The sequence below is a fragment of the Accipiter gentilis genome, chromosome 5 (assembly GCF_929443795.1).
Source record: "Accipiter gentilis chromosome 5, bAccGen1.1, whole genome shotgun sequence".
Taxonomy (NCBI): Eukaryota; Metazoa; Chordata; class Aves; order Accipitriformes; family Accipitridae; genus Astur; species Astur gentilis.
Window position 1 is genome coordinate 32,930,033 of NC_064884.1, and position 27,787 is coordinate 32,957,819.

A 27,787-nucleotide genomic window follows, 5' to 3' on the forward strand; every position below is an offset into this window, starting at 1 on the left:
TGTACTATACACATATAAGGTCTGTTGGTCTGTCAGTTCATCCAATAATCATTTTTTTAAAAGTGGACACTAGTCAAATTAATCACTATTTCTGAGGCACTTTTAAGTGTCAGATTACATACTATAACTAATAATTAATCTATTTCAACTTTTAATTTCTTTAGAACATCTGAGTGGGCACTACCTACTCCAGAGTGATTCAGGTGATCAAACTCAGTTTTCCAGAGCTTTGAATTACCTCCTCTAGTTCTCCCTTCCTAAAGCAAAAGAACAAACAAACAAAAAAAAAACAAAACAAAAAAGACCAAACAAACAAACAAACAAAAAAACCAAAAACCAAACCCAAAAAACAATCCCACCAGCACAACTGAAGCACATTCAGAGAAAACACAACAGGTCCACATCCCAAAAGCACTGTAGCATTTTATTATGGTTGTAAGTAAACACAAATTTCATTGCTCATTTATCTAATGATACACTACAAAAATGAAATCTTTACTTTCATCCAATCCAATAAATTAAAACAGGCTGTGAAAATGGTTTTTCTCTAATGCATGTATGACATTACAGAAGCACACCACACCCTATTAAAAAAGCCACTATTGTGGCTTTGCAGATTATGTTGTGATAATACCAATTTTTATCTCCAGCACCAGCTTTCATCTTAACTTCTAACGAAAAAAAAATAGCAAAGAATGTACAAAACCTCTCTTTTTGTACTGAAATTTTTGGTGCTAGGAATGGCTTTGTTCAATTTTAAACTGCTGAGCAAATTTATTTTTATTTACATGAATTTTTAAAACCTGTGGGCTTCCAATACTAAAAAGTGTCCAACCACATTTTCTTATCCATTTACATATTGGAATCAAGCTCAGGTGCTTGCAAGTTTGGCAACATTTAATTTCAGAAACTCTGCAAAGGTCTTCCCACAAAACACCTGCAGAAGAGAGGATGGCATGAAGGCTTCCCTTTCCACTGAGCCCTCTGAAGAGCTGTGAAGCTTTAATTAACAATCTTTCAGGAACAATTAGCATTCATTTCTGTCTTTCACTGCTCCTACACACGCAGTAGCTCCTAAAACAATTTCTCACTGGAAAGGAAACTGAATCATCATTTGCTGTTCAGGTTAAAATGGAGAGGTTTCCCCACAGACTGCACAGACCACAGCCACCTAATCACACAGTCTGTATTACCCAGCAGCCCTGTGGACAAACTATGCAGACATACTCCTCCTGAACCCCATTAATTATCTGAGCCATGGCGAAAGCAATGGACAGCTGCAAAGATGTTGAGAGAAACTCATTCTCTCCTGATTTAATGTAAGCTGTTGTAAAATTTTTCACAGAAGAGGTTATCAACTAGGCAAGCCTCTATAGCCCTTCCTTAATTAGTTATTCATCAAAATTACAATGATATTTAAGTTCTGTTGTTAAAATATATTGTATCAATTGTGCCCACTGCATGCAATTTTTTTAAATGTCAAACAAAAATATTATTTTCACAGAAAAACTGTAAGAAAGATTACTCTTCTGAAAGCTATTTTCATACTTGAGATCAGCTTTGCACCTAACATACTTTAGGGGAAATCCCAACCCCACCTAAATCGGTGACAAAAGTTTCACTGACTTCTGTTGAGTCAAGATCCCACTGAAGAGAAGAGATTAAAAGACAATTTTAGTAACAATGACATTGTTATGCTTACTGTAAGTACACCTTATTTCTCAGATTTAAAAATAATTAGAACTTTATAGTAATTCAATCAAGAATTTATGGAAACATGAAAATGAAGACTTGCTACAGGAAAAGCAAAAAACTTAGCAGAGAAATGAAACGCCAGTTTTTCACTTCCAATAAGATAAAGAGAAATGCAACACTGTAAGAAGGTGGACACTGACTTGAAATCTCATGAGGCAGCTGAGGCTCTGCCTGGAGAATTCAGACCTTTAACAGCAACAGACACACACAGAGACAGCATCCAGAGCCTTACCTGGACGTTAACAATATAGCTGTCCCACGTACAGAACTGGAGGAATTTCTGGTTATTTTTGGTCAAAATTCACTGATAATGACAGGGCCATTTTCTAAAGGGCTTTCATGAGATTTTATGTGAAACATTCATACTGTATCATATAGTAGCAGCAGCAGCTGCTAACAGGGAGATGCAGCCTTTGAATCAGGAAGTCCCAGACTGATGGAAGCTGAGAGCATGTATGGCCAAAAGTATTTCTGCATGCTTGCCCACACATCAGCTACTGGCCACTCACACAGCTTAGACAACAGTTGTTTGGCTTGACATAGCAGATTCCTACATAATTGCTGTCCTTCACCAACATCTATCACTCTACAACCCCTGTCACAACCACCTCCTCCCTTTTATTTCTTGGAGCAGCCATGCATTAACCTAGGCCTTTGTTACCCTTCTAGAGGAAACTCTGGGCTTTTGGGCTTTCATCTATTTTGAAGAGCAGAGTATTTAGGTTAAATAATTTGAGAGGGGTTTTAGACCAGAGAAGGGCATTTGAACATATATGATAATGCATTATTGGATGCGAGGGGAAACAGTGACAAAGGATGAGGAAAAGGCTGAGGCCACCTTTGCCTCAGTCTTTAATAGTAAGACCACTTTTTTTTCAGGGTATGCAGACCCCTGAGCTGGAAGGCAAGAACGAAGAGCAGAATATCCCCTCCTTAATCCAGGAGGAAACAGTTAGTGACCTGCTACGCCATCTGGACACTCACAAATCTATGGGACCAGATGGGATCCATCCAATAGTACTGAGGGAACTGGCAGACGTGCTTCCTAAGCCACTTTCCATCATTTATCAGCAATCCTGGTCAAGGGGGGAGGTCCTAGACGACTGGAGGCTTGCCAATGTGATGCCCATTTATAAGAAGGGTTGGAGGGAGGATCCGGGGAACTACAGGCCCGTCAGTTTGACCTCGGTACTGGGGAAGATTATGGAACTGTTCATCTTGATTGTGCTCACATGGCACGTGCAAGACAGCCAGACGATCAGGCCCAGTCAGCATGGGTTTACGAAAGGTAGGTCCTGCTTGACCAACCGGATCTCCTTCTATGACCGGCTGACCTGCCTAGTGGATGAGGGAAAGGCTGTGGATGTTGTCCACCTGGACTTCAGCAAGGCCTTTGACACTGTCTCTCATGGCATAGTCCTTGAGAAGCTGACGTCTCATGGCTTAGACAAGTGTACTCTTTGCTGGGTGAAAAACTGACTGGATGGACGAGCCCAAAGGGTTGTGGTGAATGGAGTTAAATCCAGTTGGTGGTGGGTCACAAGTGGTGTTCCGCGGGGCTCAGTGTTTGGGCCAGTTCTGTTTCATATCTTTATCAATGATTTGGACGAGGGGATCGAGTGCACCCTCAGCAAGTTTGCAGATGACACCAAGTTGAGCGGGAGTGTTGATCTGCTCGGGGGTAGGAAGGCTCTACAGAGGGATCTGGACAGGCTGCATCAATGGGCCGAGGCCAGTTGTATGAGGTTCAACAAGGCCAAGTGCCAGGTCCTGTCCTTGGGTCACAGCAACCCCATGCAGCACTACAGGCTTGGGGAAGAGTGGCTGGAAAGCTGCCCGGCAGAAAAGGACCTGGGAGTGCTGGTTGATAGCTGCCTGAATATGAGCCAGCAGTGTGCCCAGGTGGCCAAGAAGGCCAACGGCATCCTGGCCTGCATCAGAAATAGTGTGGCCAGCAGGAGCACGGAGGTGGTTGTTCCCCTGTGCTCGACACTGGTGATGCCGCACCTCAAGTCCTGTGTTCAGTTTTGGGGCCCCTCACTGCAGGAAAGACATTGAGGTGCTGGAGCGTGTCCAGAGAAGGGCAACCAAGTTGGTGAGGGGCCTGGAGCACAAGTCATATGAGGAGCGGCTGAGGGAACTGGGGCTGTTTATCCTGGAAAAGAGGAGGCTGAGGGGAGACCTTATCGCTCTCTACAACTACCTGAAGGAGGGTTGTAGTGAGTTGGATGCTGGCCTCTTCTTTCAGGTGGCTGGAGATAGGATGAGAGGAAATAGCCTCAAGTTGCAGCAGGGGAGGTTTAGGTTGGATATTAGGAAGAATTTCTTCACCAAAAGGGTTGTCAAGCACTGGAAGAGGCTGCCCAGGGAAGTGGTTGAGTCACCATCCCTGGCAGGATTTAAAAGACATGTAGAGTGACACTTAAGGACATGGTTTAGTGGTGGACTTGGCAGCATGAGGTTAATGGTTGGACTTGATGATCTTAAAGGTCTTTTACAACCTAAATGATTCTACGATTCTATTAATACTGGCACCTCAATCAGCACCAGGGTCTCAATATACCAAGTCAATTACACATACATATACAAAAATCCCCACATTAAATTAGCAGTAATAATAAGGTATAAAACAGAATGCAGTTATCTTCCAGATGAGTTCTTACACCATCCACAACTCCAGTTACCACTGTCATACCACAAGGACTGTGAACTAGCTTCATCTTGTCTGATGAGTCAACCTGGAAATATTTGTGATGCTTCCTGAAACCTGTCCCTAATATGTATTTTCTTACTGACATCTTATAAACCAAAAAAATAAAATAAAATAAAATAAAAAAATCCAGGTTCTAAGATATTCATTACTTCATTTATCTATTGGGACAAGAAAAACAAAAAATCGTTTGGTTATGTCTCCTACAAAGTATTTAGGTGTATTCAAAACATAGGCATGTTTCTCAAGTTTAATCAATTTCCTTAAATAATAAGTTTATATTTTAATTAACTATGTTTTCATACAATCAATTATTTTAATAAATTTATACTGATTAAATGCTACTTAGATAAATTGTATTTATTAATAACAATTTAATACAAGTCAGTGTTGAATACTGAAGAGTATTTTCTTGGTTAATTTTGCATCAGTTTGCAGCAGATATATTTGTATTGTTTGAAATACAATCAAGCAATTTTAATTATGTTCTTTAAAGACATTGCATGGTGCACATCTTTGCAAAACAGGTCTTTTAATTAACACTTCAGAGGGAATCACAAATATTTCCAGGTTGAATCATCAGCAAAGATGTGACACAGAACAAACCAGTTTACCAGTTCTTGTGGTTCATCAATGGCAATGCTGTACAAAAGGCAAATTCATCTGGAAGAAGAATATATGCATCTTCTTCTATACCTTAAATAAATGCCATATAGGAATTTATTAAATACGAGAAAGAATCTTGGTTAGAGCAAATAAGACATTTTTCAAGGACCTACAGACATTCTCAAAGAATGTTACAGTTCTGTAATTATGATTATCATAATCAATAATCACTGTCTGGACATACAGAAAGAACAAACAGGTATTCTGATTCTCAATCTAGAAATTTGGGCAGTATTTAAAAGTTATTTTCCATCAAATGCAAATTTGATATCCAGCACTGCCAGAATAAAGATATGTACAATAGTTACAGAACTCCAGGAGCAAGCTCTTGCAATATTTGATCAGAAATGTGAGAAATTCAGAATTCTAAAAGAAAAGTTATACATTACAACAAAATGGTGGCTTGCTTTTGTTACTTCTATTAGTTCCGAGACCCCTTTAGTTTCTGTTGTTTGCTGTTTGCTATTGTGATGCAGTAAGGCTGAGAGGGGAACAGATAAAATTATCATTCACTTGTTAATGGTCCCCAGATGAAAACCAGCTAACTGCAAGAAATACTTGAGTATCAAATATACTAAAGAACATTCTGAATCACTCTCACATATTAACCTTAAAATGTAACCAATTGGCTTTCATTTTCTTCATCAAGAATTTCAGAATGTACAATCTGTTTAACTGAACATAGATAGATAGCTGCCTCCTCCTGGGACATGAAGAAAGGCACCTGGTCAACAGAGGAAGTTCATAGAAATCCCAAGGAGCAGGAATGAAGAACTACCTGGCAAGAAAATCTGGCAGCAATTCAGAGGGGTGGCAAGGAACAGTGTGGTAGCTGAGGCTTGCTGGAGAAGACTGATAGAACAGTGGGATGACCTCTATACACTTATGAAGAATTTTGAGCGAAAATTGGGGGAAACAGGTCACCATCTCAATCTGTAATACAGAAGATAGCAAACACATCTGGCCCTGGGAGCTTCAGGCAAACACAGACAAAAGTCACTTGTACTCAGTCTGTGCTGGGTAAACTCCATTAATTAAAGCTCAGAAAACAGTCCAGAAACACACCACCATGTGTGTGTCTTCTGGCACAGGAACAGTATGGATTTCTGCTTTTCATCTTCACAGGGGAATGTCACAACATGTGCAACTCTGTTCATGTGCTTAAACTGTGCAGCATAGTATATGACAAAGTCAAACTGACTTTATACCACTGATGCCCTTCCTGTAACCTAAGAGACCTATCAGGGGAACAGGGAATGCCATACATCCTCCTATAGATATGTGGATTTAAAGCATTTTTGCTTTTTTACTCATTTTTTCAATACTGAATTTCTTAATACACTTTTGTGAACACAAAACCTTCTTAACAAATTTACTTAGTATCTGAAAATTTAAGTAGCTAAACTGAAAGAGCACTGGAGGAGTCTGCAGCCTCTAGATAAGCCCTGATGGCACACACTTCATTTGAAAGGCAATGCTAATAATTTAGCAAGACATTTCTGTAAAATGGGTTAAATAAATTATGTATTTGTCACATGCACAATAATGATAGGAAAGTATTTTTCATAAAACTAGCTCAACTTTGGAAACGTTTTGGCAGTCAGAGCAAACTTGCAAAACAAGTCACAAATTAAGCCCTCATCTTGGTTTCAAACATCTCCTGATTCTGGCTTGCTTAGTGAGTAAACTACACTCTGCTCTTACTCACACACCCGTGTTTGAAGTAAAGTATCCAAACAAAATGTTTTCAAAAGGACCTGTTTAAGTTTTTGGTGCAGGTTCTCTCTCAGTCCCATTTGAGTCTTAGAAAAGTTTACACAGCTTCGTAAGAAGTATTTTCAGCAGTAAGTAAAATTTATGACCCTTGTGGTACTTAATATTAATCTTCCCTACAACAAATTCTCTCTTCTCCAGAGCACACTGTCAGCTATTTCTCATCCTCTAAGTATTTTGCCTACAACCAAATCAGAACACTATATCCTTTAAAGTGTATGGTGGTGGTCTTCTGTTCAGGAAAAAAGGAATGCCAGAGGAGCGGGGAATAAGAAAACCAGGACAGATATATTTTACACTATTGTTTAATCTCCATATATTCTGAAGCTTTCAGAAAGTTGAGAATAACCTTAGAGAAATGTCCTTTTTAGGAAAGATCCTAATCACCAAAAGTCTTTCAGAAGCATTTTTTTCTCATCCAACTACTGAAAATTGAAATTTTGAGAAAACATTTGAAAACTAGACAAACATACATGTCATACAATTATGTACCTTACTAAATTTTTCCATGTCTTCATAGTATCTTGCTGCCTTTTTCTGCTCCTTGGTCACTTCTGAAACAAGCCTTGTGATAGTTTCTCTACTAGCTTTGGACTCCATCTCATGGACACTGATAGCTTCTTGAAGAGCAGCAACCTGGTCTTTTAGTTTAAGATTTTCTTTACATATTTCAGACACCTAGAGAAATAATTCAAATATTAGTAACTTTTTTAAAGCACTTAACAACGACATATATTCATCCCAGTATACCTGCTCCTAATCATCCCAATAAAGGCATGGCTTTTCTGGTGACCCCTGGGTCAGATTTATAACTGCACTCTACTATTCCTTTCTAAAAAGAGCAAAAATACAATTAAAATGAGAACCATATTCCTGTCAGAAACCCACACCTTAGTGTAACGTGGTTCAGATTTACTCCCACACAATCTCTATGATCTATTAAACAAGTGGAGAGCTACTGTTGCTGCATATCTGCACTTGACATAAAGCAGGTCAGAAAATGAAACCAGATCATACAGCTAACTTCATGTGAAAAACAAACTGTTTCAGTTTGGCTTGTTAAGATTTATGCTCCTCATTTGGAACAAGAAACTGAAAGCTACATTTTATGCTTGAAACTTTTTAGGTGTGGGGAAGATCTGCGTTAGTAACAGCTCATAAGCATATTCAAGGGCAGGGCCAAATACCTGGTGGGCTGCTGTTCTGAGCAGCCGACACGTTGGAAAAAGGAGTCATTTCCAAGAGGATTCTTGTTTTGGTACATTACGCTTTTTCCAAGAAGTGGAAGAGATGAATGTGGGCACTTCAAAGAGTGCTTAAGGTAAAAAAAAAATGTACCCTGACTCTTACTGGCAAGACGTTTGTTAGGACTAAGCCAGATCAATTCTGTCTTAAATAAAACCCTAACGTGGAAAAGAAGCTAAATAGACATGCCATGACCCCAAACAGAAAATGAGTTGCTAAGTTTTCGTAATGCACACAGTTTTCAGCACAAATTAGATTTCCCAACTAGATTTATTATTACATTGTTAAACAAGACATCAATATATACCTTTTTAAACTTCAGTTACTTCCTTAACTTAAAGTATGTAAGAGTTACAGCTTAATACAAACATCTTTGCCTCTAATAACTAGCCAAGTTTTTTTAGAGTATCTATTATATTTTCAATGTGCATGTAATATTATGAAGGCAAGTACTTTAAGAAATCACTGTGATATGTACCTAGATAATCTTAATTTATTAAGTATTCCTTATAGCCAGAACTCTTATAATAATATGAAAATAATAAAACATAATTTCCCAAAATACCTTGTATGGTCCCAAGTGAAGAAAAATAGGGATAGCAAAGAACAGGCAGAACATGAGAAAAATGCACAAAATTAGGATAAATTGCCCTTCAGCATGATCAATGAAGTTTAAAAGAGTATACAAACAATTTTCCTTTCCTAAATGGAAGCTTAGTTCTTGGAACTTCAGAAGTATTCTGAAGAGAAATAACAGTTTTATGATTAAGTCTGAAAAACACCACACAGTTATTCACAGCATTTTGTTACAGGGCATAGTTAAGGTTGTTCTAGTGTATGCCATTTCAGACGTTTTTATTTAATGGTATGTTGGCTCGAGATAAATGTTAAGATCTAGTGGTACAGTTTACACATCACCTAGTGACTCCCAGTGTTAATATTTTCAGGAAAGCTTTCAACCAAATATCTAACCACGGCTGTACTTGGGAACTACAGGCTGATAAAATGCATATGCAGATAAGAGCAGACTGAGTTCACTGAGGTCTATTAGCGTTCAGCATCTTTGAACATCAGCCCAATATGGAAGAGAAACCTGTCTTAAATGATAGCACTGTCTGCAAATCATTACTTAACACAAAGATTCCTGTCTTCATCACTTGCTTTATTTCTTTGACAACCAAATATTCTTCTGTTAAATCACTATACAGAAACCATTGCCTACACATAATCACCTTTGATGTTAAATGCTCTTGTGGTTTCTCTTTTTCTCTGATGTTTGTGTCCAAGAATCCAGAAAGCTCTGTAAGGAACTCTTCATACTTTCTGCTGATTTTAGAAGCTTGACTCATGCTTTCTTCACACTCATTCAAATATTTACTAATCAGACAGAAAAAAAATAATACAGACATCAGGATGAATGTTCTCTGAAACAGAATTCTAGGCTAAAGACATTATCCCAAGATTATTGCTAGCTTCTGCATACCACAAAATTAATTTTAAAAGTTGCATATAATTCTCTATATCTGTTATTTAATACATATAACTTTCATAGTTGCCTTATGTGTAAACATTTCTTCATCTTTGCTTTTAGTAGCACTTCAAAGGATCTTCTATGATCCCAATCTCATTCTCAGCACAAGATTTCAGTAAAACACAAGAACCAGGTGACGTCAATAAGCAGTGCCCTCAAGATACTAGAAATGGAGGCTGCAAGCAAAAGTTTAGGAAAAGTAAGGGGGGAAGAGAGTGATGAAATTATAGTAAAAATATGCTAAAAGCACTTCATATCCCCTATCTAACAAAGATGACAGTGCTGATCAACAAACTCTGGGGAAAGAGAAGCCCCTCTGGACTAATGGAAGTGTAGGACACCCAGAGTACCTGTGAAGGGAAGTTTACCAGCAGAAGCAAACAGAGATGGGAGACAGTACTTTGCTGTACATACAGGCTTCTGCAGTGTAACACTACCCATGAAAGGGATCAATTAAAAAAAAGAAAATATCAAGGGACTGCCACAAAAGTATGAAGAAAAGGCAGCTTTTTTTCATCAGTTTCATCACTCTCAAAACGTGCCTATCATGCAGATACATATTCCACACAAAACATCTATTATCAGCCTTAACAGCAGGTATCAGTTTGTAAACGCTCTATAAGAATGAACAACCAAATAATAGAGCGGTCATTGGCATAAATGTGGTTACATCCTTCCCATTGCCAGGGACAAAGACAAGTCCAGCAAATAAGCATTGCCACAGTCTGCATAGGTAGCAAACATATAGATTCAAATCTTGCTTATGATGTTGCAACGCTGAGCATCACTTCTGAAAACTACAAAGAAAGAGATTAACAGAAATAGGCAACCAAACAAAGCTCAAAATGGCCATTAGTGTAATCCAAATATCAACTCCAATACCTCTCAGATAATACCCATGAGAGAGGCAAAACTATTAGGCTTTCAGTTGAGAAACAAGGTACTTTCTAAAGCAAGGTGCTCACAAGGATCTGAACACTTGAATAAAATGAGATGTAAGGTATCACCAAACAGCTGTCTAGAGCAAATACTTTATTGAAACTCATTTGCTTATCAGAGCATAGCACTACTCTCAGTTTTTAATGTCAGCATGCTAGTCATTTCTGGACTCATTCTTTTCCATTTCTGATCTCTTCCTCTCCAGTTTGCCAATCAAACAGGAAACAGAGCATCACTCCGTAATCAAAAAGCAGCATGAGTTTCCTATAGGAAACACACAGCGAGTGCAAATACAGTAAGTTAAATGGTTATAAATCACTAAGCAAAAGAGATGGTCCATGAAAAACTTCAAGATGTTGCCTTAGGAAGGAGATCTGCGCAGTTGTTATCAATGCTGCGAAGTGGAAGAGATAGGAACAATAACAGAGAATGGAAAATATTAATTAATGCTCTGGACAGGATGAGGATAGTTCCATGTACTATTGCACAGCACACGCCATGAACCAAAAGAGGTCTGCCTTCTGCAGCAGGCACTGGCCCTCAGAAAACAAGTGCCTCAGAGCTTCCTCACCTCTGGGCACCTTCGTCTCCTCTATAGCCCCAGCAAAACTAAACTGTGAGATGGTCACTAAACTGCTGTCCTGAGGAGGGGTATGTCAGAAGTGAAAAGGTATAAGGCTCCAGACATGTCATACATGCATTCCTGTATGTTAGAATATTGTATGAGAATGACCAACAACCCCTCAAACTGTTCTGTGGCTCTGAAAAATCAAGGCACATCACACACAAACCTGTGCCTGCTTCTAAAAATAAACAATCTGAAGTACAAAGCACATACTTGACAACTCTGTGAATAACCCAATTACCTAGTAAGGCCATAAAGGTGTGAGCACCTAGAAAATAGGCAATCACGTACAAAAAAGTAGAACGCAGCTCTTGCACAGTTTTCCTAGCTCTTCAGAACTAATGAGCAAAGAGAAGAGGAGGAAAAAGAAGAAGGAAAAAAAAAACTTTGCAGAGTTCAGGCTCTAAAAATACCTTGGCAATAGACCTGTTGAGTAGAAAAGCACCATTTGCAATAGAGGTGGTGTACATCTGGAAACCAATCACAGAATTCGTTACACATTTTTTACTACATCCCTAGGTATAGAATGTAAATGTGCATTTCATGCCTACTGGCTTGCTCTTCCCTTTTATTAGTGGTTTTCAGTGAAAAATCTTCTTGAATACCTAATTAGGACTAATCATGTGCCATGTACTACTAAGGTGGCCAGACCAAGCAACTAAAGCTCATTAAGTCAATACATTGACTAGTATTTAGTGGCATGGGTAACCATTAGCCGAGGATGAGAAAAAAAACTTTGAAAACATACACTGTAGATTCACGAACAATCCAACATGTTTGTTCTTTCCAAAAGAGCAGACACCTTCCCTTTGTTCCTTCCCTTTTGTCAGCACTGTAGTGGTACACTCCAGGTGCACAGTGAACCAGACCTGGGATTGGTAGAGCCAGAAATCAAGCTTTTTATTTTGCTCACTTCTCTCTTGGAGCAGTTTCCTGGTCCCAGTCACCATGCAGCAACACAAACAGAAGTGCTGACACAAGTGTCATGGGCAAAACAGAGCAGCCCGAACCACACTGGGAGTCACAGCACAGATTTATGCCACATAAAATTGATCATATCACTGTATCATACTAACATTGTTACACAGTATTTTGGCAGGTTTTTTTCCCAGTGAGTCAGGCAAACAGGATAAGAGGTTTTTCTTCCTTTTATTTTCTCCCCCAGAAGTAGCACTTTAAAGAATCTTAACAACCATTATGTCAGAGACTGATGTTTTCTATGTTGCTAGGATGCATAATATACCTCTTGGCTTAACTATCTCCTCACTTATATTTGGATCATATCCAAAATCTTTGGTGATCAACATTAACACTCTCCAGGCAGGCCTTCTGGCAAATCAGCTGGTAATAGACAAATGCACTGCAATGGATTTCTCTAGATTTTAAAATAACTTAATTATCCATTTCTAATGCACAAAGCCTGGAAGAGCTGTGCAAAATACTGATTTGGGAAATACAGACATCTGGTAAACACTCACCTTGCTCTTAACTAGACAGTATTGAGAGAGACATGGATATTAGCCTTGTAATGGTAGGGAAAAAATCCATTATAAAAGTCTACAAGGTGTCTATTAATATAATATGACTGACACTTATTTTGGAATTTTAAAGTTCAGAAAATTTTCACACCAATCAATTTTACTTGTGATCAACATTGCTATTAGCCTCCATCCCACAGACCTGAAACATTAGCAGTTATGCAGAACTGACAGATCAGTGGTCTGACACGCTATGCTGAGAACAGTATAGTTAAGGACACTATCTTTTATTAAATGTTTTATCCAATCAATATGCACATTAAAAAAAAAAATCCCACCAAAACTCCCCTCCACAGCAATGTCCAGAAGAAAGCCAAAGAAAAGTCAGAGAAAGCTAACATTACTGAAAGCTGAACAAACATTAACCAAAGATTAACATGCTTCCTTCAGGATGCTACTGACCAGGAATCATACCATATTTTCTTTATTACACTGCTCCTAACAGACCGAATTTCACTTGACACTGTTCCAGTTCCAGCTGTGACACAGAAGAGGGGAAAAGAGACAAGTGGTGCAGCAGCACAGTCACTCACCACTGCACAGCCCATGCAGCATGTCAAGTGACAGGTAAATGTCTGCAAAAGATGCCATGTGATAAGGATAAATCAGGGCACTAGACTGTAGTTGCAGGTACTGCCTATCACAAGCGTGCTATGAAAGGCATGAAGTTTGCCTTGGTGCCATACATGGAAATACCTGAATGAGGAAACCATACCTATTGTTTCTACTGTGTTCAGACAAACAGCCCTCTGTGCTCATTTTTTGTAAACAATGAGGTTACACGCCAAGGTGACTCATATCATTTCTCCTCTGAGGGACAAGAATCTCAAAACCCCATTTATATGGGCTAACAACTCTAACCAAAATTCAAATTTCAATACCTTCCACACACTCAGGTACAATGGCTGTGCAAAGCATTGTAACAGAATTCAGATCTGCAATAAAGTCTGTCCACCAAAATATTTTTTTTTGCATTGACAACTGCATCATTCTGTCATCCCAAACAAAACTTCTCATCTCGCATGAATCTTACTTAAGTTTGGCATTTTGCTCACGAAGCTCCTCCTTCAGCTCCCAATTTTCCTTGAATGCCACCTGAGCTGTCAGCTCAGCCTGGTTTTTAGAAGTGGTGAGCACACACACCTCTTCCTCCATCTCCTGAATTCGGGTTTGCAGAGACAGGAGGCGAGACATCTGTCTAGCATTGTTTTCCTTGTAACTTTCAGCTTCAGCCTTCAGCTCTTGAAAAGAGGCTTCTTTAGAGACCATTCTGGACCTGAGTTCAAGAAGCTATCGATAGAAAAGGAGTAAATTCATTAAAAAAGGAAGAATAACTTTGCCCAGGCTGAAATATGTGCCTGCACTACAAGTTTAGTAACGTGACAAGAAACACATTTTGGAACAAAAGACCCAGAGTCTTCTATCACTATAAGACCAAGTGGAGGGATACAACTTTATTTTCATATAACTAGGAAAAAGCAATAGAAGAGGTTTGTAAAAACAAAAGCTGCTGTTGTGTAATGCAATACAACTTTTCAAGAGACTCTCTTACAGGAAGATAAATTTATTTACAAATTCTGAATTTAGGAAAAGTTCACCTTAAGTTCTGCTGCGCAACCTTAGCTCACCTCCCGTATGCATCTGCATCACAATACAGTTATTAACACCACTATTCCCTCTTTTTTGCCTGCTTTCTCCCTGCACTCAATTCTGGTGCACAATTCCACAGATATTCTATAGCTGCAGGGAGTTGTGACAGCAAAGTATCCTGTTGTATGAGGGTGGAGCCTTTTGATGATTTGCAGCATATTCAGAAGCAAAGAAATTTTTGGAGAGTTGTGCTGTAGGCAACCTCGTCTCATCTTATGCAAAATGTTATTTTTTGGTCTCATAATCCAATCAAGTGTAGCTGGATTTACACAGAAACAGCAAGAGAGACTTTTAAGGGTGGGAGAAGGCACATCACCGACAAATGTCAAGGACCTGGTCCAGAAATGATGCTAGAGCTTCCCAACAGTTCATGGAGTTCAGTTGTTTTTCTTTACTTTCCCCTCTCTTTTAACTAAAAATACCATTTTCCTTTGAATTATTTCTGCTACAAGCTTCTCTAGAAGACGGAGCTTGAGGCAGACACACCAGGCACATAAAATTTCAGTGTGTTTTATTTTGTTAAAAGGAACAAGTAATTTAAAGTGGATTTTTTTTGTCACAAGAAGTGTTAAGGCATGTTCCAGCTTTCCTGACAATGCCAATTATAAGCAGCAAGATGCATTCTGAAGCATTTATCTCCTACTACGTAAAATTAATAGGAAAATGATTAAGCCACATTAACTGCTCTTTATGACATGTGCTAGGGCTTTTAACTTGTGGCAAACCTTTTGAGGCAATAAATATTTAAGATATTAAGCTGCAATTCAGGATGTCAGGAAATTACCGCTCTGCCAGAGGCTTCCAGTGCAACCAAGACCCAAGCTACTCGGAGGAATTCCAGGAGGCTGGTGAGCCGACTGCACAGTGACTGCCTTGGAAAAGAGAGGGCCTCCTTCTCCTGCTCCCGGCCACGCATGCCTGTCCTCTCCCTCACACCAGCTCTGGTATTTATCTGACTCCTCCACAAACAACTTAACTAACACAGCTGATAGAAAAGAAATCGCTTTCTACAGAGGAAGAGGAAGGGGAGCTGGCCACATCACAGAAAAAAGGCTAAAACTGTATGAGGATCACTCTTCCAGCAGAAGCATAGTCTCTGATGAGCTTATGCTTCACCTGCAAGCGCTGGTTTATCATACACTTTGGAGCGACATAAAGCCGCACTGATTTTGAGAAAAGCAGCTCTGCCTTTTCCCAGGCTCACTGGCTTCATTTCCACACTCCACCCTCTTCTCTGTGCTAGCAGAAGCACTTACATGGCTACAAGGTGAAGTAAGATTGGGAAACTGATCTGGCTAAAAAACAACTCAGAAGGAAAGGCTTTATTTTTCAATTGCATCAGTTCCCCAACAAAACAGTGCATGGTAAAACTACACATACATCTGTGCCAGCACAAGGGATGGGGCAGTGTGGGGAAGGAAATGAGCAGCTGAAGGAACAACAGGATTGCTTTGCTTGGCAGCTGGACCAAGCTATGGTAGCTTAAAGTGTTCATAACCTTAAAATTTCTCTGTGGTTCAACTCCCCATCTGCAAAATGTGATATTTTTTCCTCTGTCCATTGTCTTTGTGGTCAGTTCCAATAGCAGAAAAAGCAAGAATAATCCCATATCATGAGTTTTGCAGAGTACTCGGCAGAACAGTGCTCTGACCTCAGCTGGGTCATGAAGGTCTTTATTAACGAGAGCACGAACAGCTGCTTTCTTGACTATTCTTTTGCTTTTGCAAGCACAGTGCTGAAAGAATCTATAAATCAGTCAGTCATGCTGGCAATAAAGCCATTCAACATTTCCAGTAATAAATTCTTTCTATGAGAACATGAGATTCTGTATGTCTTTTTAAAATTGAAATTTAAAGTACTGATCCTGGATAGCTATTAAATGTAGGGAAACTCTGCAGTAATTTCAGGATCAACTGGTCAAATTCAAGCTCAGCCGATGGACACTTATCCCTGTAGTTCTGGCTGAATATTGTATTAACAATTCATTCTCCTATAGTATTACATGTTTTTGCTGTTCCCCATATTCAGCTATCCACAATTAAAGAAATTTTATTTCATTGATAGAGCCTTTTTTAATGTTCAAGTGCTATGCAAGTATATCACAAAGCACTTTACAATGTGTAATAGAAATACGCATTTGTACATTTTACAAGTGTTTAAACAACTAGTTGTATGAATGTTCACAAGTTTCTACTGCACTTTATGTATCTATGCATATTTATGAACATATACACCTAAATCTATGTATGTAAATAAATGTAAGCATTTCATGTCTCCTAAAGGCAAATTCAACTCCATTTTACAACTGACCACTACCGTCATTGCTGAATTGGATCAAACCAACCTTAGTCACTCATGTGTTAAAGAAAAAAAAAATTACATGTGAAAATACAGAAATTCTAAAAATTATCCCCGCTAATAAATCCTCTGTCCTGAGAAGTACCATCCAAGCAGCAGAAAAGGACGTGTGTGTGTTCTGCAGCCTCTCTAGTTACAATCAACCTCATTAGCTCAAATACAACTTCACTGGTGATGAAAGCAAAGCAAATTTGCAGAGCTGTAACCTGAATAAAGTGGAGAAGTGGGTAAGAATAGGCAATTATATCTTAACTCACCAGCAACAACAGGAAGACATCTATCAGAACTTTTATACGACCACAATTTAGAAACCCTAACTTTCAGGTTTAATTAAAAAAAGTTGCATTTAGATGATGATGATAAGCTAGACCGCTTCAAATCTTTCAAATATAAACTCATAATCAGTTCTTGAACAGAAGCAAGCAGAGTAAAATTCGTACAGAAATTCTAAAAAGAAGAATTTTACAAGAAACAAAAGTTCTGTATCAAAAGCAAGAGGTTTTGAACTTTGTGCAAGCTTTCTATTCTCTGCAGAAAGGGACTGTAGAGAGTGCTCAAGTTTGGAGAAGGATTTGGAAGTATTTTTAAATGTACCTCTGACTGGGCACAATCATACTTCACCAAAAGTGCTGCAAGTTCACTTTGAGCAGTTTCAGCTGCAGCTCGATAGTGATTCATTTGCTCTCTAGCGACAGGAATATCCAGAAGAACGTGATCATGAGATTCCTGGGAAGATAGCATGAAAACAAAAACCACTAGACATCACATTTTTTAAACATTTTTGCTTCAGTGCTTTTTTGTTTAAGCTACTCAAGGGCATTTATTCCAAATACATTATTCCCAGAGTAACTGACCCTTACTGAAAAATAGGATAAACAGTCACTTTTCTACCGGTTGCCACTTTCATCTGCAAGTTCAGCCATAAACATCTGTACTAAAATATATCAGCATGTCAGATATTCCCTCTCAAGAATCCCATGGTCTCCCACTATTTTCAGCTCAGGTTATTTCCTGCAGTTTCTATGGATTTAGCAATATCCAAAAGGTCCCTCTTCTACAAATTTATCCAGTCACTCCTTCAGCCCACAAACTTTAACACTTTGGTTTTTGGACTTCAGTTACATTGCACACCCCCTCATTTTGATGTTGGAAGAAATGGTGAAAAAAAGCAATGGCTATCAATCTCCTCTGTGCCATCATGATTTTGCAGATTTCTATCATATCTTGCCTTCAGTCTCTCTACCAGGTTGAAGAGTCCATGCCTGCTCAGACACTCCTACCTGCTCCTCAAAGTCACTTTTTGGCTTGCCCATTTGTGCTTTTACTTCTATCTGCCAAGGCTAAAGGTCCTTTTGAACTCTGTCACTTGGACATAACTTCAGCTTTCTGAATGATGCTTTCTCATCCCCTGCAATCACCATACTGACCTCCTTTCACCCTTTTTCAAGCCCTTCTGATAGATGGCAAGCACTGGCTCTGAGCTTCTAGCAGTCTCCTTCACCCCACTTGTACAACTCTTTTAGTTCAGCTCCTGCCCATTCTAAATAGAAAGTAATGAACAGCTTTCTAAATAGGTGAACATCTAGTAAAATAAGCCTCTACCAAAAATCACACAGATAAATCCCTAGGGGATAAGGCAAAACTACTGGTTTAGACTATAACAGAAGATAAATTACCTTGGATTAGTTTCTATAATATTGTCATTTCTTTTCTTTAATCTTTCTTCAATGCACTAGTACATACCACATTAGATTCATCAAGTTCAATCACATTCATCTCCCTCAAAGACACTCAGCTGTGCTCTTTCACAAAGGAGTTGCCACTCTCATCAGGCCAGACTGATACATGTAGTACAGCTCACAGCCATGTAAAACATAGCACACAATCTCCGAGATAAAAAAGCTGCTAATTTTTGCAAGACTTTATCACCATTCTGAGGGAGTGAGGGAAGGCATGTGCCATCTCTTTGCTACTTTGTCTTCCTTTTTGCTTTATTCCACTTGTTTCACATTGTACAACCACACGAAATTCTTTGATGTAGAGAGGGCTTTTTTCATCCTGCAATATATCAGGCCTCCAAAACCATGGCTGGAACTTGCAAAGCATATCACCGTGTATGTTGTTTATATATGTTGTAATATTTATATTACTATATAGATGTATGTTTTCTTTTTCTTTCCTAAACAAACAAAACCAATTCTGACTCTACAGAAAGGAATGCATCTCAAAACTGATGAAATAAAAACATTTCAGAGCATAGCTGAAGAAAGAAGCCCCCTGTTTAGCAGCCATAATCAACATAAGAAAACCCTTTACATCTGGAACTTCCGAAACTTACATTTGTCATACAAATCTAGATTCTAAAATTATGAGCACTTTACAGATGCAGATACACATCCAAAAGGATTTAAGAAAGGTTTAAATGAAGCCAGGTGCAAAAGTCAATGGGAATTACCATTTCACTCATTTACAGTCTTAGTGAGATTTACAGAAGCAGATTCCTGCATCCTCCTGTGCCTTAGTAAATACAAAGCTAATCATACATGGTGACTCCATGCTAGGAAACTTGGTATGATTATCATACTTTTGGCAGGGAATGTACATGCTTTAATATTTAAGTAAATAGTTTTCTATGTTTTGCCAGCAGCCATTCACAAGTCTGATCATTAATCATACCTATAGCAATAAAATCAATTGGGCATGACTACTACAGGAGAAAAATTTGTAATGCAGATGTGGTATGCTTGTATCTCCAGAAAATTTCAGATTTGTAATGTCTCATGAGTACTATGTAGTTTACACTGATTGCTGTTAAAAGAATAGAATGAATGTAGTGTTAAAAGAGCAAGAGGCAGTAGATGGGAGAAGCCTTAATAAATTATTAATCAGCTCTAAATAGTCTAGCTTTTGGGTGTTTCTCCTATTCACATTGTTAATTTTTTGGATCCCTTTCCACTTGCCTGCAAGAAAATGAAGTTCTCATTTCACTTCAAATACTAAACAGAAGCTAAAGCTATATTTACAACACTCTATATACAATACTCTGATATTATCTCCCTAAGAAATCACAAGGAAGTGTTAGCCCCCAAACTTGCTATTGGATCTGTGGGAGGCTAAGGTGCCCTTCAGGACAACGGGGATCAACAGGAATTCATTGTGTATAGGCTGAACTGCTGGAAAAGGGAACTTAAACATTATGTTTTTATTGTAACTATTCTAACTACAGCTAGAAACCTAATATTAAAAGTTTGTTGCCATCCACAACCTAACTAGCTTAATTTTCTAATTAAACAATCAAAACATGTTCTAACAAAGCCATTTTCAAAACTGTCTTGTATAAATTGATTTAAAAAGAAAAAAAAAATCTAATTCAGCATGCAGGGAATATTAAATTTCTATTTTATTTTGAAAAATTATCTATCCTAGTATAAAGACAGACAAGTTTCAGAGTATGTTTCTATTCATGAAATCTGCAGGATAAAAAGCAAATCTTATATAAGTAACTGTAAGTTACATGAAAATCAGGCACCAGGCAGTTTTTAGAGATTCATTTCCAAGTCAAATGGAGGGAAGGCAGGTAGCAATTGGCTATTGCAGATTTTTCTTGGTAGCAGCAGCTAGCCAGCCAGCATGCACATTGCTTCAGAGTAGCCACAGCAGCTACAGACACCAATGAGCATGAGAAGCATTAGCCACTATTACACAGCAAGTCAGATTTTGTTAACGCATGCAAAAACAGACTAAAATGAATCAGAGTCACTCAGGGGGGAAAAAAACCCGTTCACAAATTAACCATCTTTTATGTATATTTTGGGTAAAGTTGACTTCTTTCTAGATCATATTTTACCCAATTTGCCTATCGGAGATCTCAAAATGTTTGCGTTATAATGTTTTATTAACATAAATCAAAACTTGCAAGTAACATTTCAAAACCATTTCAGTACTGTCAGTTTCTCTTTCCCATTATAAAATGCCAAATACCTGATTACTTTTGATCACTTCCCGCCCAGTGAAGTCCTCTTTCCCCTCTCTCATTTCTGCCTGTAACTAGGCCCAAATCATTGCTCACAGTCTGTGTGTGCAATTCTGAAAAGTTCTTTTTTTGTTGTTGTTGTTATATGCTTGTGGAGTTTTTGTGCATTACTGTTCCAGAAACACGTAAAACTAAGTAAAGTGTTCCCAACAGCTCAAATAAATTACCAAAGAGATTTTCTAAATTCCTTTCAGCAGGGTACTGCTTAGCTCTACCTTCCTCCCTTTGCAGTAATCATTGAAAGGTATTACTGAAAGATAAAAATCACACTCTGGTGGTGTTCATCCACTGAAGAGGCCAATTTCAAGCTTGATTAATGGGCCCAAATTAAAGTTTCATGACAAACAAAATTTTAGTCTTACCCTTTACTACTACAAGCAGCAGTTAAAGCATTTTCATATTTCAGTTTCATCTCTGTTAGAACGAGGTGACTTTGCATCTAAATACAATAAATGTGTTTAATATGATGAAAGACAGCAGTCATCTCAAGGCAATTACAGAGACACATCACCTACTGTAAATACTACTTAGTATGTTCTTTGCCTGTATGGCTAAATTAAGGAATTTGGATCTTCCCTGACACTTTGTGCCTCACAGATTATCCAAAATGAATAACAAGAAGGAGGTGCTGTGTTTAGTCTCAAAATAATAAAAAGGGTAGTTGCTGAGAAAAAAATTTAGGAGAAAAACGTGACAAAATTAAGTGCTTATGCAGGGATTTTTGCAAACCACTTGTTGTTCTACTGTTTTTACTTTATCAGTGCGAACAGAGTTAAATAACTTAAGAGAATAGCTTAAACGAGAGATTTAAAAACCAGACCATTGTGCAATGCCAACACTCTTGCAATTTTCCTACAATGCCTACTGTACTTTACTACAGTCAATGAAAGGCAAATATTTTAGATATATTTAAGTGTGTTGGTATATACACAATTAAGACTGATCAGTGCTGTAGTTCGATTTACCATTTGTAACCCACATTTCATAAATACATAGTTTCTAACGTGCTTCTGAGTCACAAAAGTAACATTCACAAACTATTTGACTTCAGGTCCGTAGGATGCAGAGCAGGTTACCACCAACTCTGTAACTAAGCGGTGCTAACAAAAACTTTGTAATCCGGTCAAAACATTTGTAGTTAATACAATGGCATTTGATTTTGCCATGACAAACAACCAACATTCTGCATTTTTTGTCTCAGAATAAGATAGCATAATTACAAAATTGATGCTCAACTATTAAGGAGATGCTGAGCTGTTCACACACTAATAAATTGTTTAACCTTTGGAATACAAAACCATTACAAGTTTTCTACTATATCTTTAGTACAAAAGAGTTTGATCCTTCCAAGCAATATCCTTGAGCATCCCCTTTAAATTCACATCAAAGCCAGCAAACCAGTTTCAAAGGAAGAAGAAACGCAAAGAAATTCTTAGATAACTATAAATTCCTACTCCGTAAAAGATACTCCCTTCTGCAAGACTTAATAAGAAAAAAACTTTTGACCTTGAATTTGTAAAGATAAGCTATAACGATCAGCTGAAGTTCATTGAGCTACAACTGAAGTGCAAGTCTACCACAGGGTACAGCTCTGCAGCTGTAGAAGCTGGGTTGGTTTTTGTTGGTTTTTTTAAAAAAAAAAAAACGCAAAATTAAATTTAAAATTGAAGAGATAACTTGCAAGGGCGAAGGGATTACAACCAGCCTCACTGTCCGTCACCCTCCACAAAAACAGCAGACAGAAAGCTATCGAAGACCGAGGGGAGGGGCCCAAAATCAGGGCTTTATTCTCTAACATAGGAACTGAAAAAAAAAACCGAAAAAAAAACCCCAAAAACAAAACGAGCCAACCCAACTCCTCTACCCTTTCTGTCTTCCCCTCCGTCCCCCTGCTACGGCCCAGCTTTGCCCTGTGCCGGACAGCGGGGCACGCCAGCCTCTCACGGGAGCCCGCGGGCGCCTTGCAGCGGCCCGGCCCGGCCCGGCTCAGCCGACGGCAGCCCGCCAGCCCCGACCGCCGAGGCCGCCCCCCTTCTTCGCGCCCGGGCCGCTTTCCCCCTCCTTCTTCCCCGGGGACGCGGTGCCGGGGCGAGCCGCAGCTTCCCGCCCGCAGAAACCACCGCCGCGCCCGCAGACGGGGCCGAGCCCGGCCGGGCCGCTCCCCGGCGCGGTACCTCCGCCGCCGCTGCCGCCGCGCTGCGGCCCCTGTCAGCCAGCCGAGGGGCGGCGGAGGCCATGCGGGACCCGCCGCTGCCGGCCCTGACGCCGCTCATGGCCGCCGTTCCCCCGGCAACGCGAAGCGGGCGGCGCGGCCTGCGCCCTCCTCCGGCCGGGCGGCGGGGCCGTGGCGGGCAGGCGGCGGGGCTACCAGCGAGGGGGCCGCAGTGGGGTCCCCTGGTTAGGGAAGGCGGGGGACGACCCAGTGCTCGGTGCCTGAAGGTGAACAGTCTTTACAAGGGGAGGCTCACAGAAACGTGGGGGTTTCCCCACTTCAAAAAGACATTACACAGCAAAACCTTATAAACCCGAGAAATTTACCTCAAAATTTTCCTCAAAAATGTCAAAACAGAGGCAAGCCTAGCACATGACATTTAAACAGCAGCAAGCTCTTCCTTCTCTCCTCCCTGAGCACCTCCCGCAGCAGCCCCGGGGCACGCAGCCTGCCTTGATCACTGCTGAAACGCCTCCAGCTGAAATAAAGTAGATAAACACGGGAAGGGAGAAACTGCAGCTGGCAGTAGAAGAAAACTAAACCCTCAGGTGTATCGGTGCTGCACATCGTTTGCTTCGGGGACCCTGTGAGCTGCTTAATCAGGCCTGCCCCAGTACCCGGGGATGGTGCGATCTTGCACCATTTCTGTGCTCAGAAGTCAAAAAGTATCTCATCTTTCCTAGGAACACTGACTTATTCAAGTTTTCCAGAGAAGAAAATGGAAAAGCTAGGGATAGTACTGATTTTTTTTCTTTTTTTCTGTCCTCCTCTCTATGTGCCTGATGCCATTTCACTGCCGCTGCCAAGGACAGAGAAGACCCCTGCCCAAGCAGAGGGGTGCTAGTGTGGATCATCACCCTATTTAAAAGGCTACATCACCGAAAGCACAGAGCTAGACAGTGCCATAGCTTGGCTGGAATCTGCCACTGAACTCATAAAGGAAAGGAGAAAAATCACTTAATGTGCTGGGAACAGATCAGGGAAATGGGAGACCCGTGTGGGGCTTGAAGCCGTGCAGCGCGGGCGGCGGGAGTGACGGGACCACCAGACTCCATCTCGAGGAGCGTCTGGGGAAAGACGCAATCGCAGTCGCCATCAGTGCGTGAGGTGATGACAGCTCCCTGGTGGCACGTTCCCGGTTTGTCCTCACAGGCGAAGGGTGAGCTAACAGCAACACAGGATGGCATAAGGGATATAAAAATGGAAACCATTGTTCTTGAGGACTGTCTACACAAATGCTCTTACTGTTGCTGTAGTAGAGGAGTAAAACCAGTAGGGCTGTCTGAATCAAAATTAGCCAGTGCTGACAGAGCGGACGGGGGTGCAGAGAAGGTAGATGCCCCTCTCTGAAGGGAGACACCCCCTGAACGCAGCGACTGCTGCCTGGGAAGGGGGACCCTAGTTTCGTGGTGCTGAACTCTCAAAAGGAACCAGGCGAGAAAGCAGCCAGAGAAGGCAGGGTCCTTGGCCAGAAGGGAACTGTGTGGCCAGGCTGTCTCCGTACAGCTCAGAGAGAAACGCCCAGGTGATCCCTAGTTCCCAGTTAAATTGCATTCAGTTCCTGAGCCAAAGTTTATCCCAAAGTGGTATAAATCTCAATTAACACAAAGCCTTAATGCTTTCATGAGGATAATGCTCCTGACCTTTTTTTTTTCCTCTTCTATGTCTGCGACTGTTCTATTATGTGAGGTACCTAAAATATTATGCTGCTGGTTAGTGAGCCCAACCAAAAGTTTTTATAATTTCAAATGTGGTGGATCAAAGCTGCTACCGCTGCATGGTGCAAAACACTGATCCGGTGTAAACTCATTCTGCAATTCAAATCTATGAAGTATTTTTGGCAGGTTAGATTTTTACTGGTGGTCTTACATAAAACCAGCATATATCTGGCACAAGTTGTAATGTTGTCTGCAAATCTGGACAAAAATATCATCCTGGATTTGTCCAGTGTTTGACTACAGCCTAATCTGTCCCACTACCGGAGCAGCGTGCAGATGCAGGATTAAATGATTGTGAAACTTTGTCCTAACTTTCTCAAGCATGTGCTTGAGCACACTTCCCCATTGCTAGTCCTGCAGTGCCACAGCTGGTTCAAGAGCTATACTTCAGCCACTTCTACACCCTTGCTGATGGGGAAAGAATGCTTATACAGCTGTATCTTACTGTAGATCTATAAAATCATTTGGCTTTAAAAAAACCATTGCTTCTGTTGAACTGTAGTGAGAGTAAAGGCAAGAGGCAAGAAAAAAAGGATGAAGAAAGGCAGAAATTTCATATAACACTGAAAAAGAATGGGGCAGTTTGAGGGGGTGCAATACCCATTCTTCAAGCCATTTGACTAAGAAAAAAGTATCTTATTACAGGGTGCTCAGTTTAAAATGCTTTAGGCTTGTTTGCTGAATACTACAGGTAGTTCTCAAAAGGGCTCCATGTTTCTTTTCCCTTAACAGGGGCAGGAAATAATGATTTAGGAAGCGTTACTTCAGGATTTTTAGTTAAAAATAATTTCAAGGAATCATTTTCATGAATATGATTCTTCATATTGTGTTACAGAAAATCCATGAGCAGGATGTTCTCAGCATTTCCGAGCAAAGAATGATGTAGAATCTCTTGAATGTATGTGCCTAATAAAGTCACTCTAATTTTTAACAGAAAATAATAATAAAAAAATTACTACAATTCTTCCCTTCCATGAAAGAGCTTAGTGTTGAGGAAAGATGCTAAAACTGGTCCGGGATATGAAACCCCAATTTCAGGAGCCAGTACACTCACAAATCTAACAACTGAGATAGTTCTGCAGGTTCCTAAATATCTGATCCTAGTTGAATTTTCTCTAAGTAAATGAGAATGGACGTATCAGAGTAATTTGAAAGCTAAAAGTCACGTGATTATGTGGATACCTTGCCCCTCACTCAATGAAAAAGACATCCTTTGTATCTTGTGGAGCATGGATGGATGGAGAGCAATTGTTCCAAGTACCCCAGCAGTTCCATGTCTCCGAACTCTTGAACCAGAGATTCCCTAGCAGGTGACACAAATGAACTTAGATTGCTTTTCAAAGTGCTTAGTATGCCACAGGCTAAAATGACATTTCTGTATCAATCTCTGTATTTTGCTGACAAATCAGTCTGCAGATTTCCAAGAACTTAATAAAAAGAAAACTGAAATGAGTAACATAAAGTAAGAGCCCCACTTGAAAAAAAAAAAAAAGGGCAAAAAAAAAAGCAGCTTACTGGAGCCTGCAGGAACACTGCAAGAGTGATCCATACAGGTGCATGAACATTGTAATAAATAGACCTGATCTAGGAAAGAGGTCCGAAAACACTGTTTCTTCAAGAAAGAATTCACGAAGTCCTCAGAGCCAAACCTTTTCTTAAGAATGGAATGATTAACTCCTTAATGAAAGGTGAGATCTTATTTTTATTATTTGAATTGCTTTTAAATATTTTAACTAATTAAAATCAAAAGCACTATGAAAAAATGCATCTTCTGGCATTGCATTTTTAATTGATTTCAAAAGAACCAAGTGTAATCACAGTACTTAAGCATGCAGACACACAATTCTTAAACATTTTTTTTTCCAAGTCCTTGACAAATCTCAAATAAATCTGGCAGAGGTTAAGTCAGAATAATGCTTAATTTCCTGCAAATATTGTGAAACACAGACAGCCAAGCACAGAATGAACACTGAGATGCCCCAACTGTATGGAAAGCCTGCAGTACACTGCTGTGTATTATTACAGTCTGTACTGAAGTTTGGTTGTTCATTTGATTTTGGGTTTGTTTCATTTTGTTTTGTTTTCAAATGCCCCATCAGGAAGTGAGGCAAACTACCAGGTCTTCAGGTACCCATGGGACAGAATCTAGGGGGAAAAGAAAGTTTTGCTTCATTAATACTACCATTCACAGGTCTTATAATTTAAATACATCACAACAATTGATTAAAAGACTGAATTAAAACATTTAATATTAGTTTTGAAAACAAAATTTCTTTTTTTACTAACACTATAAAAAAAAGCTTTGTTATTAGCTTCAAGCCATCGACATCAACACCATATTGAGGTGAAGTGTTTGTGTTTTATCATGCACACAAATTCCAAATGATATCCTGAATGCATATACACATTTCAGAAACTCGTAACCTAAAAGCAGCTATAGCTGAGGTAGAAAAGAATTGTACACTAGCAACATTAAAAAAGAAAATTAAATGTATTTCTCCAAAAGAGACTCAGGGGAAATTGAGTCCACAGGACTTCATTACCTACAAATTTAGATAGAATAACTAAACCAGCCACATTTTCACAAATACTTGGCATGAAATTCATGGGCATGACTTGCCAAGGTTCTCATTTGCTTGCCTTCCAAAAGGTATCAACTCCAAAAGACAGTGTATGTCCCAACACTAAGCTGCACTCCTCCTCCACCCACTCAAATCACTAGTATCACATCCTGTAGTAGAGCAAGTTTTCTTGAGGAGTGCCTTATCCTCAGCTTAACTACTTCAAAAAACAATGAGGAAATCAAGACAGGACTAATTCCCATTTCTTTTTTGTCAGCTGATGCAGAAGTCTGGCTCACGACCAGTGACAGACAATTTGATGTAGAGATCCTAAGCATATGCTTGAAAATACAACTTCAGTTTACAAAGGGGGATACTGTCTCCCTGGAGGTAATTCCATAACACATTTACAGACTTCAAGGTGGAAAAGGTATTAATGCAATTATATTATCAGGAAAAAACAGGCTTATACG

At 39.6% G+C, this 27,787-nt stretch overlaps 1 protein-coding gene across 1 annotated transcript in view; it reads right to left on the reverse strand.

The window, feature by feature from the left end:
• The window catches only part of ARMT1 (acidic residue methyltransferase 1), a 67,370-nt gene that overhangs the window by 23,877 nt on the left and 15,706 nt on the right, over positions 1–27,787 (reverse strand). The window contains exons 6-9 of the mRNA XM_049801294.1: positions 17,385–17,516; positions 13,816–14,072; positions 9,382–9,526; positions 7,397–7,582 (exon numbers count right to left, since the gene is read on the reverse strand). Of these exons, the coding sequence (XP_049657251.1) occupies positions 7,397–7,582; positions 9,382–9,526; positions 13,816–14,072; positions 17,385–17,516 (720 nt within the window). The remainder of the gene's footprint in view (positions 1–7,396; positions 7,583–9,381; positions 9,527–13,815; positions 14,073–17,384; positions 17,517–27,787) is intronic.